The 19,193-nt window shown below is 41.8% G+C and overlaps 1 protein-coding gene and 1 pseudogene across 1 annotated transcript in view; one reads left to right on the top strand and one right to left on the bottom strand.

The window, feature by feature from the left end:
* FNDC7 (fibronectin type III domain containing 7) overlaps positions 1–16,045 on the bottom strand; it is a 28,682-nt gene extending 12,637 nt beyond the window's left edge. Inside the window, exons 1-8 of the mRNA XM_042953556.1 lie at positions 15,983–16,045; positions 15,437–15,455; positions 10,828–11,082; positions 9,336–9,596; positions 5,413–5,670; positions 2,744–2,998; positions 976–1,233; positions 142–396 (exon numbers count right to left, since the gene is read on the bottom strand). Coding sequence (XP_042809490.1) covers positions 142–396; positions 976–1,233; positions 2,744–2,998; positions 5,413–5,670; positions 9,336–9,596; positions 10,828–11,082; positions 15,437–15,455; positions 15,983–16,045 — 1,624 coding nt within the window. The remainder of the gene's footprint in view (positions 1–141; positions 397–975; positions 1,234–2,743; positions 2,999–5,412; positions 5,671–9,335; positions 9,597–10,827; positions 11,083–15,436; positions 15,456–15,982) is intronic.
* On the top strand, positions 7,447–7,541 carry LOC122229014 (annotated as a pseudogene).
* Positions 16,046–19,193: the final 3,148 nt, after the last annotated feature.

Below are 19,193 nucleotides of genomic sequence, written 5' to 3'. Positions count from 1 at the left end.
CTAAGACTGGGCTGTTTGAAAGGCCAGAGAGTATAATGTATTTCTATCACAGTTAGGGTCAACGAAATGAGAAAGTTCATGTCATAACGATTTCTAAGGACCACACTGAAGTCAACGTTCAGGATGGAGGCTGCCACCTACCTGTTTCCAGGGGCACACTGAAGCTGGGCAGGCTCCGCCCTGCCTGTGTTTCAGCCACCGCAGTGACGGAGAACACGGAGCCGCAGGGCAAGCTCCCCATCACGCAGGACTCTCCCTTGCTGCTGCACCGATACAGCCCTTTCTCCCCCTGGGCAGTCACCGTGTAAGTGGCATCGTCATTAGTGGATCGCCAGTGCACACGAATCATGGAGAATGCATCCTTTGAAACGTTTTTTATTTCGGGACTGCAAGGAGCTAAGCAATTTTAGATTATTAATTGAAACAGTGTGAGTCAAAAATATCAGGTGTGCCATCTGGTCTAAATGTGATTCCCACCCCCGCCTCCCCCACCACCCCAACATGAGATCATCCCTGCTTTCAAACATAACGAGCATGTAGCCCAGATTCACAGAGCCTTTGTGTGGAAACATGGTATTAGGTTCCTGTAGCATCAGACTCACCGGAAAATATTAAGGGGCATTTTGAACTCCAAAAGCAAAAGTAATTAAGATGAACATTTGCAGTCTTAACCCTCGTGGTGTGAATACAGAGAGTTCCCTGTCCCCCCAGCCCCCAAAAGTCAGAGGAACTGAATGGCTGAAGTAATTACTGAGGAAGCTTTCTACTCTCCCCGTGATCTCCTTTTTTGTTCCCCCCCCCCCCACTTTCCTTGTTCTGCCTACTCTTCTGCCCTTCTGTAGGAAGAGAGGGGCTCTGATGGTCCCCACAAAGAGTAGTTTTACAGTTCTTGCTGAATGCCCATCATGAAGGGCATGCCCATAGCTAGGGTGAATAGTTCAGACAGCAGTGAAGGAAATCATAGCTGTATCGTACCTGTGGTTACAAATCGGGAAGTACATGACATATTGCTGCCCCGGACTTCGCTGAAGGAATACACTGTGACGTTGTACTTGGTGTCACACTCTAGAGCGGAGAGGGTGCAAGCAGGAGCGGTGTCATTGCACTCAACCACTTTGAACCCATCTACAGCCTTGGTTTCATAAAGTTCGGCACCACGGACAGGAGACCAGACAATCTCTACTCTGTCACTGGACACCAACACAGGGTTAATATCGCTAGGACAACAGGGGGCTGAAAGCAGGAGCAGAGAGAGAAAATGGAGGTCAGTAAAGGAACAAGGATGTCAGAGGAGGGCATTGAGTCCTGATCTCCCAGGGCCCAGAGTTTCTGCCACAGCCCTCCTAAGTTGCTCCAAGAACCTCCTACAGGTCTTTCCAGCTGTGATCTTGGCCTAACACCCACTACATAAAGGATAAATCCTCTATGCATGATGTCCAAGGTCATCACAAGCTGCATCCAACCTACATGTTCAGCTGTGCCTCCCCTCACCAATTCCCTCAATTCCCCACCCTACATGTGCTCTCATTTCCTTATGCCTTGAAGACTGCTAACCCTCTACTGAAATGCTGTTCCTCTCTTCTGCCTGATAAAAATGATACCTAGTCTAAGTTCCCAATCCTATCAGTCTTTCCAGACACTAACCAGATAAGACTGAGGGCTGCAGGAGGGGGAAGGATCATTGTATTAGTACATCTTAGAACAGACCCTATATTATGTCATGGACAAATTCTGACAAATGTCTAGCATGGCTTGGAGTTTTCTGGATGCCCTTGCCCCACCTCCATTCCATTCATCCTTAAATATCCAGTTCAAGGTCACTCCTTCTGGAAGGCCCTCCTGCTCTTGAGACTTGATTGATAGCCTCTTATTCCATTTTCCAAAGGCATCAATTATTTGCTTCCTTCAACTTGGTAAAATTTATTGTAATCCAGCTAGTCATACACAATGATATTATGTTTTTATTTGTAAATATGGTTAAGTTTAAATCACTCACTCCATTCATTCTTCAAACATCAAGCATTTCCCATATGCCAATCACAGTATAAGAAACATTGAGGATGAAGAGGTAAATAAAACAATCCTTGCTCCCTAGAAGATCCAAGACTAGTAGAAGAGAATAATAGTAATAATGATGCTAATAAAAAATACTTTGCACTGTGCTTTACCACATGCAAAGACCTATTTCATATTCATGCTCTCATTATTATTTGTCCCATTTTGCATACTAAGGATACTAAGGAACTAGCAAGGTAATGTCTTTATCCCCATTTTTCAAATGAGTTAGAGGTCAAGTTAGGACAATTAGGACAAGTTAGGACAGGTGTCCTGCTGCAGAGCCTTCCACACCAGGCAGTGCCTTTGCCATGGCATCTCTGTTTTCGGTCTTGGGGAAAGGGTGAACTCCTGAGACAGGAGGACTGTGTCCCCTTCAGCACCTTGCACAGGGTGCTGAACACTCAGTAGATCATGGTGGAGGGTTTAATTTTTCAGAGCAGGTATGAACAACTATATTCTTTGCTCTCTTTTCACTTCTACGCCTTGCATTCTTGTTAAGGTTGGGTCCATGAACCCAAAATTTCCTGCTCTGGAAAGAATGTGAGAGGAGAGATTCTCTTTCTGTTCTTGACCCTGGAATGACTCCCAGGTAACCTATGTCAGTCAGTTATCGCAAAGGTGATTTATGCTGCTGCTGAGTTCAGGGAACTCAGAACTCCCTTCACAAGCATCAAGTGCAACTTACCTGTGGTATAATTGAACACATCGCCCAGAGGACTCTGCCCTGCCTTGTTATAGGCAAAAACACTAATAAAGTAAGTGAAGCCACATTCAGATAAGAAATTGCACTGGGTGAGGGATGTGTTGCAGTGGACTTCCAAGCCATCATCACTCTTCACAAAGGCCACATAGTAATCACCCAGATCTACATTGGACCAAGCCACAGACAGGTGGCCCGGAGGATCTTCTTGGATGGTCACTCTTCCAGGTGCACAAGCAACTAGGAAACAGTAAATAATGACCAGCTATGAGAGTCCTGCAAGAGATTTTCTTTATACCTTTGCAATTGTCCAGAATATCACATGCCATGGACAAGGAACAAATCAAACAGTATGTGCAGACCAACAAGGCATTCTCACATGTTGTAAAACTTATCTCACACAATACATGCTAGACAATGTTAGAAACAGGCATGGATGGGGCGCCCGAGTGGTTCAGTTGGTTAAGTGTCTGACATCGGCTCAGGTCATGATCTCACAGTTTGTGCTGACAGCGCAGAGCCTGGAGCCTGCTTCGGATTCTGTGTCTGCTCCTCTCTCTGCCTCTCCCCCGCTCACACTCTGTCTTTCTCAAAAATAAATAAACATTAAAAAAATTTTTTTAATTAAAAAAATAAAAGAAATAGGTATGGATCACCTTGGTTAACATTGCATTCATTTCTGTGTTAAGGCAATGCCAGGATCAGCATAGAATGAAGGGATGACTTCAAATGAAGTTTATTCTTTCAAGCTCTAAGCTTTTAAAATTTTAGCCATCTTTAGTGGAATCTTCCTAAAATATATTTCACAATTCTGGGACCCAGGAAACACATAGCACTTTCGAAACATAGTTCTTTTATTGGTAAGTTGGGCTCTTCCCATGATCATGACTGATTGTTTTACAATTTTTTTAATGTCTACTTATTTTTGAGAGACAGAGAACAAACAAGCGAGGGAGGGGCAGAGAGAGAGGAAGACACAGAATCCGAAGCAGGCTCCAGACTCTGAGCTGTCAGCACAGAACTTGATGCGGGGCTCGAACTCACAAACCGTGAGATCATAACCTGAGCCGTAAGTTGGACGCTTAACCAACTGAGCCACCCAGGCGTCCCATGACTGATTGTTTTATACGCAAACTGATGCCACCCAACTGTAAACATGCAGAATTATTTCAGTGGCACTTTACCCTGGCTGCACATTAGAATTAAGTGAGGAGCTTTTACAAACTAGTCATACCAGACTCCACTCCCAGAAGCTCTGATTTAGTTGATCTTTGGTGGATTTTTAAAAAGCTCCCCAGATGCTCTTAATGTGCCTCCAAGATTGGGAAACACTGGAGGGTTCTCTCCTGCATTAAATGACTAACTTGGATCTGCTATGCTTTTGAAAGTGTATTCTTATCTTTTCCTTCACTCTCAGCTATTCCAACCTCATAACCATTTCTAATAGGCTGTCTGCAGCAAATTATAACTGTCAAAAGAGAAGCCAAATCACCAGGTTTGCTATCAGTGACCTTAATTTAACATAACTATAAGAAATTGTGCATCTGGGCTCCTGGGTGGCTCAGTTGGTTAAGTGTCCCACTCTTGATTTCAGCTCAGGTCATGATCTCACAGTTCGTGAGACCCAGCCCCATGTTGAGCTCTGTGCCGACAACGTGGGACCTGCTTGAGATTCTCTCTCTGTCTCCTCTCTCCTCTCTCCTCTCTCAATAAATAAATAAACTTTTAAAAAAGTTAAAAAAAAAAAAAAAGAAACTGTGTATCTGAGGGCTTGGCTTATTTTTTCCTGTAAAATACACTGCATCAGCTTGGTGATGGCTCTTTTCCTCTCTGTTCAGAAGCCTTTTAAACACAGGATGACATAGTTCTCTCTGTTGGGTAAAGTGGACATTATTGTGATTATCTACATTTTCTTTGGCTTAGAGGGCTAAAATCAGGCAAACCTGGGCTTGAATCCTAGCTCTAACGCTTATTATTGGTGTGACTTTGGAAAAATTACGTCACTCTCAGACCTAAATTTTTTTTATCTGAAAAAGGAAATAATAGAGCCTACATCATTGAGTTGTCATGAAAGATAAATAAAATGATGTATTTATAGTGCCTGGTACATAGTAGGTCTTCACTAAATGTTAGTTCCCATCACCAAAACACATAAATGTTTCTAAACAGAGGAGTAAACCTCCACATATGTAAGCCTTCATTTTTCTGATAAGATGAAAATAGGAAGATATTTAAACACATACTCAGAATTATAGACTGCCCACCTTTATTTAAAAAATAGCTCCCTCCCAGCATAGGTCTGTAAAACATGACGTAAGGAAGAGGCCATTGTGTGTACTGCACAGTTAAACCTATGTATAACTCCAACTGGATCCTAGAATTTTTACAGCTTTACAAAGTATAAAGAAAATCAATTAATGAAAGAACAGAATAGGAGCCAGGACTCCTAATTTTCAAAGATGTGCTTTTTCCAATGTGTGATATCCAGTTTTACTATCACATTAAAACTCCTTAGAATGTCCCATTCAATGCTTTCACTTAGATCAGGCTTCTAGAATGTTCTGGAACATCATCAACATTATCAGGTGGTTATTTGTTTCCCTTATGGCAGTCACACTGGCTTGCCAGCCCCACAGTCACTCTTGCTTACATACCAGTTTTTAGGGCCTCTGATGAAGTTGACTTGCTAGACCCAGCATCATTACTTGCTAAAACTGAAATTAGGTACTCAGTCCCACACTGTAGGGAGGAGATAGTACAGGCACTGAGAGTCGTACTACAGCTCAGCTCCGAAGAGTCACTCAAAGCCATCACGGTATAGTTGAAAGCTCCTTCCGTTGGGGCCCATGAAACAGAAGCCTTCAGAGCCCCACCGTCAAGAGAGACTTGAATGCTGGCAGGGGCACGAGGACCTAGATATTTGAGAAACAATTAAGATTTTGCAGTAGCCTCGAAAATCCAAGTAAGATTTGGCCTAACAACATTGTAGAGCTTGGAGGATGACGTACCACGATAGTAGGATAATTGCAAGCATTTAGAGCATAAAATCGGGACTTAGGGTAACACATCTGCCGTTGACCATGCAAACTCATAACTAGCTATCCGACCTTATCCATGTTATTTAATATGTTATTTACTTTTTTTTTTAATGTATGTAAAATGGATCTAATAAGATCAGTCCCTAACACATATTAGGTGCTAAATAAGCATTCATTCATTCACTGAATGAATCAGTGAACACACAACTCAACAAGTAATTGAATAATTAAATGAGATTATAAATGTGAAGGGCTAAAAGGGCCCTACGGATATGTTATTCTTAAGTGGTAGGTCAAATATTCTATTATCGAAAGATGAAGCTGAACGGAGTAGCTTCAACAATATCCTTTCTTTACTTTTTTTTTTTTTTTTTTTAAATAGGCTCTATGTCCAGCACAGAGCCCAATGTAGGGCCTAAACTCACGACCCTGAGATCGAGACCTGAGCTGAGATCAAGAGTTGGATGCTTAACCAACTGAGCCAGGCAGGCACCCCTACTTTTTTTTTTAAGATTTTATTTTTAAGTAATCTCTACACCAACATGGGGCTTGAACTTACAACTCTGAAATCAAGACTCATATGCTCTACTAGTTGAGACAGCCAGACACCGTTCCCTTCTTTACTTCTGACACCTGCTAAGACTTTTTCTGTAAGTGTTTTTAGGTCATAACTGATTCTAGAAGAGCAGAATTTCATTCCATTCGAAATCAAAGGGAAGAAAGGAAAGTATCAAGTGTGATGGTCATATATTAGAGCAGTCATTTTAGTGTCTCCAAAAACTTCCCTCTACGTTCTTAGAAATATGCCTTCCTCTTTTCAGGGTTATCCTTTTGAGAAAGCTTGAGAAGTATCCTTTTGTGTTGGGGATCTGTGCTATAATGAGGCCCACCTGGAAGGCATTAGAGAACTGCTTGCATAGCATATGAGCAGAAACCAGCAACTTCTAGACACACGTGGGTTATACAGGGAAGGCCCTGTTTGAGGAAACAGGGACTCAACTCATCCTCTACAGGGCACATCCCTGCCATGTTTCTCCTATAGGCCTTCGAGGTCCTATAGGACCCTTCCCCTGCTTCCTGGTTAGCTTACCTGCAGAGGCAGTTCCGCTCTGAAGTAATTCTGGGTTCAAGGCTAGTAAAAGTAACCTGCAGTATTTTAGGACAACCAGCTCTTTCCACATGGGGGATGGGAGAACCAGGAAAAATGAGTACAGTATTGGGGGTTGCTGGGGGGTTGAATTGAGTCCCCTCAAAATTCATATGTTGAAGCCCTAACCCCTAGTACCTCAAAATGTCATCTTATTGGAAAACAGGGTCATAGTAGATGCAATTAGTGCAGATGAGATCATTAGGGTGGGCCCTAATCCAATATGACTGGTGTCCTTAGAAAGAGAGAAAATTTTGTGCTTGCTTTGGCAACACATATACTAAAACTGGAATGATACATGGGGCGCTTGAGTGGCTTAGTTGGTTAAGCATCCAACTTCAGCTCAGGTCATGATCTCACAGTTGGTGGGTTGGAGCCCCATGTTAGGCTCTGTGCTGAGCTCAGAGCCTGGAGCCTGCTTCGGATTCTGTGTCTCTCTCTCTCTGCCCCTCCCCTGCTCATGCTCTGTCTCTGTCTCTCTCAAAAATGAATAAACATCAAAAAAAAATTTTTTTAATAATAAAATTGGAATGATATGGATTAGCATGGCCCCTGCATAAGGAATGACATGCAAATTCATGAAGCATTAATTAACTAATTAAAAAATAAAAAGAGGAAATCTGGACATAGGGATACACTTCCAGGTAGAATGCCATGTGATTATGAAGGGCACCATCTATAAGCCAAGGAGAAAGGCCTGGAACAAATCCTTCCCTCATAGTCCTGAGAAGGAACCAATTGTGCTGACACCTTGATGTCAGACTTCTGGCCTCCAAAACGGGAGACAACAAATTTGTGTTGTTTAAGTAGGTTTGTGGCACTTCGTTAAGACAGCCCTAGCAAACTAATAGAGAGGCTAAATCTATACTCTAAAAAATTAAAAAAAAAAATTTTTTTTATGTTTTATTTATTTTTGAGAGAGAGAGCGAGCGAGCACGGGAGGGACAGAGAGAGAGAGGGAGACACAGAATCCGAGACTGACTCTGTCTCAGTCCAGACTCTGAGCTAGCTGTTAGCACAGAGCCAGATGTGGGCCTCGAACCCGTGAACTGGGAGATCATGACCTGAGCCGAAGTTGGACGCTCAACTGACTGAGCCACCCAGGCGCCCCAATACTCTAAAATATGTTTAAACATGGGAAACAAATGAAAAAGGAAAGCTTTAAGAAAACAGTCACCTTTGGAGGTGGCTGTCCCTGACCCCAGCCTGATGGAGAGGTTTCCTCTCATACCACTCTGTGCCTGCAAATCCTTCTCTCAAAGCACTTGTTACACTGAACTGTAACCACTGATTTATGCATTGGTCTCCCCTAAGACACAATCAGTTCTCCAAGTGTAGGGATTACACTTTAATTGATTTTGTGTCCCCATCAGCTAAATGATGCCCAGTACATAGTGGGCCCTCAGTTAACGTTTGTGGAAAGAAAGAATGAATGAATGCATAGAAAAGGGCCGGGGGAGACTGGTTTATCACAGACATCCTGATTCACCAGGCCCATCAAGAATCACCTTAAGGCCACCTTGCTATGATGTCACTCTAGAGAAGTATTACAAAAGGCACACCCTTTCTCCCTGAATTTCTGTCTTGACTCACAGATAATGGGGCTTCCATCCCACCCTCCAAACTTAGGATATGTTGGAAAGAACAGCTCTGGTTTCTTTCCTCCCTTTCCTTGGTCCTCTCCAAGGGATGAAACAGCTTATCTGGTTGGTGAGAGTCTGGCATTAGGCCACATTGTCAGTGGGTGGCTTACACTGTCTCAAGAGAAAAAAAAATCCCTCTCCTTCCCTCCCTCTCCCTCTCATTCTTTTTGGCTTACTCCAGCAGATCGGTTTGGGTTTCCGTGTATCATGCAGTAGGATCCCCTGAGCAGGCCTAAGCTGAGGTTTGGGGCAATATATCTGAAATTCTGATTCCCACCACAGCATAAAGTACCCTAACAACAGGAACTTTGTTTCGTTTGCTGCTGGATCTCTAGAGCAATGTTCGCTCAAAGTTGGCTCACACTCACTAAATGGCTACTGAATAAAATGAATTCCTGTTTGTCCCAGTTCTTTCTGTTTATGCTGTTGGTCTGAAGCTAGGAAGGGTCGGGGAGACTCATAAACCTAGCAAAAATCATCTCCTGTTGTGTGATACGGCATGTGTATGCTTGAAATAAGTTAGATATCAGAGACGGAGAAGCCATGCTCTGTGTATTCTGAGCAGCATTTCTTTATACAGGCAGTCAGCGTTTAAACTACCGCACTATAAATAAACTCATAATAAATTTAAATATCTACTGCCAGCTGCTCTGTACTTATCAGTTAACACCCGCTTCCAATGGCTACGATGCATAGCCTCTCATTAATCAAAAGGGAGATTGCTTGAGGCTGAGCTGGGAAGTCCTTACTTGTTCTCTGATTGCAGGTGGAGTCGTCCCCAGGGGTTCCATTGGCATTCCACGCATAGGCCTTTATGGTGTAGAGAGTCCCAGCATCTAACCTGGTGAATGTCAAGGAGGTGTTTGTGGTATTCTCTTTCCATATTCTACCCAAACCGTTGGCTCGCATAATGGACACAGAGAATCCAATTGCCATATATACAGCTTCCCACTGTACAAGAATAGAGTCTGGACTTGTAGAGCTTACTTCTAGAATTGGTGCAGCCAACACTATGAAGACAAAAACACATGCATTTGCGTTAGGAAACTCCAATAGAGGATAATTCAGATTTAGAAATAAGTAATTTGAGGTTGATCATCCATATTATGAAATAATTATTTGCTTTGCAAAAGGATTTACGGTAGGTAGAGTTCCGTTAAATAACGGCTATCTAGGGGCACCTGGGTGGCTCAGTCGGTTAAGCGTCCAACTCTTGCTTTTGGCTTGGGTCATGACCTTGAAGTTGGTGAGTTTGAGTCCCACACTGGGCTCCAAGCTGACAGCACGCAGGCTGCTTGGGAGTCTGTCTCCTCTCTCTCTGACCCTCCCCCACTTGCGCGCTCTCTCTCAAAAATAAATAAATAGGGGTGCCTGGGTGGCTCAGTCGGTTAAGCGTCCGACTTCGGCCCAGGTCACTATCTCATGGTCCGTGAGTTCGAGCCCCGTGTTGGGCTCTGTGCTGACAACTCAGAGCCTGGAGCCTACTTTGGATTCTGTGTCTCCCTCTCTCTCTCTGCTCCTCCCCCATTCATGCTCTGGCTCTCTCTGTCTCAAAAATAAATAAACATTAAAATAAATAAATAAACAAAAAATAATGTGTATTATAATACACATTATTATAAAATAATAAAATATATAATATATATGTATAAATAATGTGACTATCTAAATGTGTATTAATCATAAATGACTCAGCAAAGGAATGGGGAACAGAATAATTCTAACATTAGGCATGACTTTCAACTGGAGGTTTGTAAGAAATTATATAAAATATCTCTGTAATTATAATATGGGGAAATGATGGTTTATAATATTTTTTTAGAAAATTTTTATGTTTATTTGCTTATTTTGAAAAGGGGCAGAGGAGCAGAGAGAGAGGAGTGAGAATTTGAAGCAGGCTTTGTGCTGTCAGCCAAGAACCCAGTGTGGGGCTCGAACTCACTAACTGTGAGATCATGACCTGAGCCGAAGTCTGATGCTTAACCGAGTCACCCAGGTGCCCTTAAAAGCAGGGATGTTTGTAAAGACGCCCAAAATGGGTTTTATTTTCCAAAGCGTCTGGAATTTAAATACCACCACCTCCACAGATATCTGAATTCCTAAAACATTTGGTGGCTTTCACCTCTGGGCCCTGAATCATAGGCACTCAAATGACACAAAATTATATCATGTACTTGCAGCCTGAGTATAACGGATCCAGGTCACAAACAATAGCCCGACAGAGGACAAGTATCCAGCTACCTGTCTTTGCCTGCTTTGGAAGCGATGCTGGGCTTCTCCCAGTGGCACTGACGGATCTGACAGTGATTTGGTACAAGGTTGCAGCCTTCAGGCCTGTCACAGTGCCTGGGGAATTGGCCACCATGGTTTCAATGACAGTGTCTCCATCTTCAGCCGTGAGGAGATAACTGGTGGCCCCTGGCACTGTGGCCCATTCCACAGTGATGCTGGTGCTGATTTTTGAATATGCCTGATCAATAGTGGGTATTTCAGGAGCTGGAAGAGATTTTGAAGTTGTACATTAGCTAGGATATCTATGAAGATTACTTCTTTCACCGTTTTCTTTTTCTTCTTTTTTTTTTTTAAGAGATTTTATTTTAAGTAATCTCTGCACCTAATGTGGGGCTCGAACTTACAACTCTGAGATCAAGAGTCGCATGCTCTCCTGACTGAGCCAGCCAGGCGCCCCTGCCCTCATTTTCAAGATCAAGACAAAACAGAGAAAAAGAAATGCAAAGCTACTCTCCAAAAGAGAGCCAGAAAGCTCAAACTGCTCATTCAGAATGGGATTTCAAAGAGGTTTTTCCCAGTTGCCTCTGGGATAATTTGTATTTTTTGTACTTTTCAAAGGGTTAAATCAGAGTGGAGAGTGGGGCCCCTGCCTGGCTCAGTCTGTAGAGCATGCGACCCTTGATCTCGGGGTTGTGAGCTCTAGTCCCACATTGGGGATAGAGCCTATTTAAAAAAAAAAAAAAAAAAAAAAAGCAGGGAATGATTGTGGGAAAGAACTCTGAGAGGAAGGAGAGAGTCATTGAGGGGCTTCATTCCAGAGGCTTCCACACTGGTTTGGCACTCTGTGAATTCCCAGGCCTTCTCTGCTGCCACCAATCTCCCCTCCCAGCCCCTCACCTATGCTCCACTGCCTCCACCTGAAGGCCAGGGTCTCACCTCTGCTGTGGCTGTGTCTCCATCTCGTGCACTTGCACATTTCCCACAAAATATCTAATCTAATGGAGGAAGAGGGAACATTGAGCTCTTTTTTTTACGATTGCTCTATCGTACTTTCATATTATCAGAGTGGAACCATTTTTAGATTCTTCTATATAAAACAAAAATAAACATTATTCTCCCACTCTCCATCAAAACATCTGCCCCAGCATAAGAAGGAGGTGCCGTGGTCTCTCCTCACCTGGGCCAGGCCATGGTTTGTCTGTGGGACATGAATGCTTATGTCATGAGTTTATATAAGGCACTCCTGCACTTTGGGTAAGGGGTAAGAGATACAGCCTGGTAACAAGATTTACAACATTGTAAAACTCCACAGGCACAAAGATGCCCTGGGTGTAGGAGGTCCAAGTGGAAGAAAAGGTCAAACAGAAATAGCCGGTTTTAAGTTTGGAACTGGCTCTTAGCCTTTTATGTTCAATGTACCTCACTTGCCGGGTAAAATCACTATATACCAACTTCAAAACTAAAGGGCAAAACGAAACTATAGGGCAAAGAGGAGAAAGAGTAACTATAGACCAAATGTGTGATTTACTGGTATCGACTCCCTCCCCTCGGCAGACCCCCACCTGCCAAATCCCTATGTGCATAGACAACTTCTCTTTCTGCACCAATAGCCCAGAGGGTTGGCTTTGGCAGCAACTCAGAAATAGCCAATCTGCAAGACTGAACAAAGTCTCCACTGTGCACTGGCCAGACATTCCTTGAACGTCACCCAGGACTGTCTCTTTTGCCACCGAAAGAAAACTCTGAAAGTTACATATGCTGGGGAAAAGTCGCAGACCTGCTCATCTTAGCCATTGGCCAGCAGAAGGTGACTGCAGGAAGCACCCATGTCCCCTCTCCCCCACGGCAGGATAGACAGCCCCATCAAGGGCCCCCCTCTTCACCCCTCCCCTACCCCCCAAACATCCCCTTTCTGCTATCAGCTATTTGTCCTGTGTTATAAATCTTCTTTCCTCTAACTAACTTGGTTGTGTCTCTCAACTCCTTTTCCAATAATTTCTACATCTTAAGATTTACTTTGAAATGTAAAATATCTACATCTCAGGATTGTTGTGAGGATTAAGTTAAATATTGCATGCGAGGGGGCTTTGATAGGTGGAAAGGGCTAGTGTGTGTGTGTGTGTGTGTGTGTGTGTGTGTGTGTGTACTAGGATGAGCAATTTTTGGGTTTAGAAGAGCCAGACCACATGGCACTGCCATGGACAAGTGCTGGAAGGTGAAATCCTGGGGAGTCTGGGGTAAGCACAGGAGAGACAGATTGTCTGCTTCACTGGGTGGGATCTGACCAGTAACAGCAGTGAAAGATCAACACCTCTGTACTGTGCTTCCCTTAAAGAAATGAGAAGCCTGACTGGGATGTGTAAGGCTCCATAAATTAACAGGAGTTCTCCCCTCTTTCTCAGTTCTGTGTTTGGCCCACTTACTGCTCTGACGAAAGAGATAACTTTATCCTCTAGATTTGCAATCAACCACTCTGATCAGTCAAAAGTGAAAGAGACCCTTTGCTTCTCAGTATCTGTGCATTCCACCAACTCATAGAGATCTAAATTAGCTCAGGCAGTCCCAGTGGCCAGACACAGATAAAAAGCCTATTCCAGGGGCGCCTGGGTGGCTCAGTCGGTTAAGCGTCCGACTTTGGCTCAGGTCATGATCTCACGGTCCGTGAGTTTGAGCCCCGCGTCAGGCTCTGTGCTGACAGCTCAGAGCCTGGAGCCTGGAGCCTGTTTCAGATTCTGTGTCTCCCTCTCTCTCTGACCCTCCCCCGTTCATGCTGTCTCTCCCTGTCTCAAAAAAAAAAAAAAAAAAAAAGAAATTAAAAACAAACAAAAAAAAAGCCTATTCCAGAACCCAAAGAGAATCATAATACACACACCCAAAATGGAACCTCCTACATAGTATCAATAAAGCACATGCCATTTATTGAAAAACCAGGATGAATCAATTAATAGCATCATTGGTATCTCAGCCTGCCCCATTCTTTCTCTCAAATACTGTGGATAGTGTGGGACTAAAAATGGCCCCGCCCTGAGGGCTCAGTGTCTCCTGCGACCTTCTAAGGACACAGAAGTAGATTTTATTCTAGTTCTTTGTTCACCCAAAGGCCACTTCTGAAAAAAAGTCACTTTGTATATGGCCAACCAGTCCTTTTCATTGCTTCCTGGTGATCGTGAAGGTTTCTCAAGAATAAGGTAAAGGATACAAATAAAACATGAGATAATTTTTGGAAACTTATTGCACATGCACGGATTTTATGGGTCAACCATCTGTAACACTGTCAAATTTTTATTATTTTGTTTAAGTTTATTTATTTATTTTGAGAGAGAGTGGGAGGGGCAGAGAGAGAGGGAGGGAGAGGGTTCTCTCTCTCTGCAGAAAGACCCCTATGCAGGCTCTGCACTGTCAGCACAGAGCTGAGGCAGGGTTCAAACTAGTGAACCATGGGAATCATGATCTGAGCAGAAACCAAGAGCCAGATGCTTAACTGACTGAGCCACCCAGGTGCCCCTATTTTATTTTAAAAATTGAGGCACCTGTCTGGCTCAATTGATAGAGCATGTGACTCTTGATCTCAGGGTTGTGAGTTCAAGCCCCACATTGGGTGTAGAGATTACTTTCAAATAAAAATCTTTGGGGCACCTGAATGGCTCAGTCTTTTACATGTCAACTCTTGATTTCGGCTCAGGTCATAATCTTAAGGTTCATGGAATTGAGCCCTGTGTGGGGCTCCACCCTGAGCCTGCTTGAGATTCTCTCTCCCTCTCCCTCTCTCTTCCCACCTCTCTCCCCCACTCTGTCCCCCCCTCCCCCCCTCCCCCCCTCCCCCTCTCCTGCTCATGCTCGCTCTCTCTCTCCCACTTTCTAAAATAAAATTTTTAAAAATCTTTTTAAAAATCCGCCCAATTTTTAAATGGCCTTAATTGCACTTCCTTTTCTGTGGCAGACAAAATAATAAATAAAAATTGTTCTCATTTACGTTGAATTGCTATGAGACCTTATTGGTGATATGATCAATATTACATGGGTCCTCTAAATAATCGAAATCTCATTGACTATAAATTTCCTATAAAGAAACTATCCTTGGCTTTAGTCATTTATTCAGCAAAAATGATGGTAAAATTTTTTTAAAAGACTTTTTCTAGTCCTAAGTTTTCATTTTCTGTATTTTAAGGATGCACTATTACAAGTGTAAAATCCTTTCTTATAAAAGTAGAGAATCCTAAGCTTTTACTCAAAAACATGTCTAGTTTTCTTCTCTAGTTCTTCAGAATACAAATAAGAAAAATTATATAAATTAGACTTTTCACTATTTGTGGCTAAAACTTTATTTCTTTGGCTAGAATGATAATCACCATAATATTTTACTAATGACTAACTGAATTTGAGAAATCCATCACTACATTACTTTTTATACATCTAAGTACTCAACAGGAAGGTCTTATGAGGACTTGTAAGTTTGGTCCATGTATTTGTCTTACCAGTTACACTCACAGTGTGAACACTCAGGAGATGTTGAATATTTTTCCAAGATAGCTTTTCTATTTCAGGGTAGCCCAAGAATTAACAGTGGAAATTAAAATCAAATATGGGGAGGGAAAACTTGCGTTTTAAAAACTTTTACCTGTATTTGCTGAAGCAACCTGAAAAGGAAAGTTTACAAAAATTAGAACCATGAAGAAAAATACCATTTGGGGAAATGCAAAACATAAATTGAACAGTAATAAGTGTATCACAACATTTTCATTCATAATGCGATCAATATCTGAATCCATACAGAGCATTTATTTGCACAAATTATTTCCCAAACTCAAATCTACCCCAAAGGAATCCTAAATAGAATTTAGAGGCTGGAAACAGATCACATTACTATTTCATTTTTCTCCCTGAATCTGCCTATTGAACTAAGTCAGTAGCTGTTGACAGATTTTTCAGAAATCTTTGTTCTTAAAATATAATGATAATCTTGTTTTCTTTCTCTAGTAAATTGCATTAAATTTCAAACATGCAAGCATATACAATCTTGGTATGGTCCAAAACTATTTTGTTTTCTATCTCCCCACCCACTAATCTCTCAAAAAGAGAGAGACAGAGACAGAGAGAGAGAGAGATAATAAATGTCTTTGTTCCCCCCTAAATAGTTGCAGGTGGGTTGGAATTGTGAACTCACCATTTTAAGACAGATAAGGCTGAATCCAATGAAAGACAAACATTTCTTGGGTCCGCCAGCCATCCTGGTGAACATAAGACTCACATGGCACACAGCAGAGTGATCAGGGTCCTCTTTGGTCCCCAGGAGGGCAGCACTGCCGGTGGCTGGGCTGTTGGGCAGCAACGTTAGGAGCAGATTCTGGGAAGTAGCTCCTCCCCTTTAGTGCGAGCAGACCCGTAACTGGGGGCACCTGGAGGCTGGCAGGGACAGGTGTTTCGAAGACTGAAAAAAAGAAGAGTTGAAAAACCACATCAAACTGGCCAAAAAACTACTGTAATCTGTGTTCCGAGGTATATGTAGAATGTTCTCTTTTTCTTTAAAAGACTTTTTTTTTAAGCTTTTTTTAAAGTAATTGCTACACCCAACTTGGGTCTCGAATTCACAAACCCAAGATCAAGAGTCGCATGCCCTTCTGACTGAGCCAGCCAGGTGCCCCTAAAAATTTTTTTTCTAAATAAAATCTTACAAAGCTGTATAGAAAACTATTGATATAAGGGAATGATCATCTTAAACTGGGGGATCCTGACCGGTTTTATTCATTCTTTTTCATCTTTATTTGTTGTTCTTATTGTGGTTGTTGCAATACAAAGTGATCAGTTCTGCTGTCAGGAGCAATTTGCTGCAAAGCTTCAATATCTAGGATGAAAGGTCAGGGGCCTGAGGGGCAGAAGAATCGGGGAGATGTTGTTTAAGGGTATAAACTTACAGGGCGCCTGGGTGTCTCAGTCGGTTAAGTGTCCAATTCTTGGTTTCGGCTCAGGTCATGATCTCAACCTAGGTTCGAGCCCCACGTGCTGACAATGCAGAGCCTACTTGGAATTCTCTCTCTCTCTCTCTCTCTCTCTCTCTGTCCCTCCTCTGCTTTCTCTCTCTCTCTCTCTAAATAAATAAATAACCATAAAAAAAGGATATAAACTTAATAGTGTTGGAAATATAATGGACAATATAGTGATTATAGTCAATAATATTGTATTAAAGAACTTTGAAGTTGCTAAATCTTAATTGTTCATAACGCATACAACAATGATGAGTGTATGATGTGATAGAGGTGTTAACTAATGCTATCATAGTAATCACATTGCCATATATTAATGTACCAAACCAACACATCGTACACCTCAAACTTACACAACGTTATATGTCAATCATATCTTTAAAAAAGTGGAGGGGGGTACCTGGGTGGCTCAGTTAGTTGAACACCTGACTTCAGCACAGGTCATGACCTCGCGGTTCGTGAGTTCAAGCCCCACATCAGGCCCACTCCTGTCGGCGCAAAACCAGCTTAGGATCCTCTCTAGCCCCTCTCTCTGCCTCTCCCCTGATTGTATTCTCCCCCAAATAAATAAATAAATAAATAAATAAATAAATAAATAAATAAAAAGATGGAAGGGCAGGAGGATGTCCCTGTGCAGAGAAAGATACCCTGAATGAATACCATTCATGTATCCACAGCACCACCCTGTAGTTCCAGCACTTCTTATTTCCAGAGCCATCATCTAGTTCAAACTCTTGATAAGCATTTAATCCAAACACTGTAATATTCAATTCTAATAATAAAAAATATGCAAATGAGTAATAAACATTGTTAATTGACTCGTATGGAATCACACAAGTATTAAATGGTGGATCTGAGGCTAAAACTCATCGCTCTGACATCTGCTTCTGTCCAAAATAGAGTAAAATGGAGTGGATTTACCACCCCCAACTTCAGCTTATTATAAAATCACAATAATTAAGACAGGGTTAAATAATTACAAGGATTGGCATCAAATCAGATATGTCAATGGAACAAAATAGATCAATAGTACAGTGTAGAGAGTCCAAAAATTGATCCACACATGGATAGGCAATTGATTTTCAACAAAGGCAAAAAGGCAATCCAAGAGAGAAAGGGTAGTCTTTTCAACAAACGATACTGGAATGATTAAATAACCATATGCAAAAAACATTACATTTGATCCATACCTTACACCACGTAAAAAATTACTCAAAATGGATTATGGACCTAAATATAACACCTAAAACTGTAACACTTCTAGAAGAAAAAAAGAAAAGAAAAATCTTTGTGACCATAGATTAGGCAAAGATTTGTTAGATACCACACTGAAAGCATGATCCATTTAAAAAATTGATAAATAGGACTTCATAAAATCAAGTAGTTCTGCACTATTAAGAGAATAAAAAGACAAACCACAGACTGGGGGGAAATATTTGCAAATCACATATTTAATTTTTAATTAAAAAGTTAAAAAAATATATATGTATGTATGTATATACTCTCAAAACCTAATAAGAAAACTAACAACTCAATAAAAAAATGAGCAGGGCACCTGGGTGGCTCAGTTGGTTAAGTGTTCGGCTCTTGATTTTGGCTCAGGTCGTGATCTCACGGTGGTGAGATCGAGCCCCACATTGGGCCCTGTGTTGACAGTATGAGGAACCTGCTTGGGATTCTCTCTCTCCCTCTCCTTTTGCTCCTCCCTCCCTCACGCCGTCTCTGTCTCTCTCAAAGGAAATAAACTTTTAAAAAATTAAAAGAAAAGAAAAAGTAAAGCATATGTCCATACAAAAACTTCCACACAAATATTCAAAGTAGCATTGGGGTGAGGGGCACCTAGGTGGCTCAGTTGGTTAAGCATCCGATTTCAGCTCAGGTCATGATCTCACAGCTCGTCAAACCCCACATTGGGCTCTGTGCTGACAGCTCAGATCCTGGAGCCTGCTTTGGATTCTGTGTCTCCCTCTGTCTCTGTCCCTCCCCCACTCATGCTCTCTCTCTCTCTCTCTCTCCTTCAAAAATAAATAAAAATTAACAAACAAGCATTATTTTTTTTGGCTGTTGTTTTTATTGCTCATGTTTATCACTAAACTTTTGGGGGAAAAATCCAAATAAATAGAAAATAAAAAGAAAGGGAAAATACATAACCCTGGATTGCTAACTTTTTAATTTCTCTCCTTTATGTATATTTTGTTGTTATTGTCATAATTTCATATACAGAAAATGCTTGTTTTTTGTGCTTGACAGTGACAATACAATAATAGACATTAGTATGTTCTGTGAACATCTTTCTACAACATTAATTACATGCCTATATTATCATTCTTTAGTGCTAATTATAATTTATGTACCAAATGCTACATTATAGGAGTTTAAGATGCTCCCAGGTTT

The sequence above is a fragment of the Panthera leo genome, chromosome C1 (genome assembly GCF_018350215.1).
Source record: "Panthera leo isolate Ple1 chromosome C1, P.leo_Ple1_pat1.1, whole genome shotgun sequence".
NCBI lineage: Eukaryota > Metazoa > Chordata > Mammalia > Carnivora > Felidae > Panthera > Panthera leo.
Note: the sequence above shows the minus strand (reverse complement) of the source record. Positions and strands in the feature narration are given on the sequence as shown.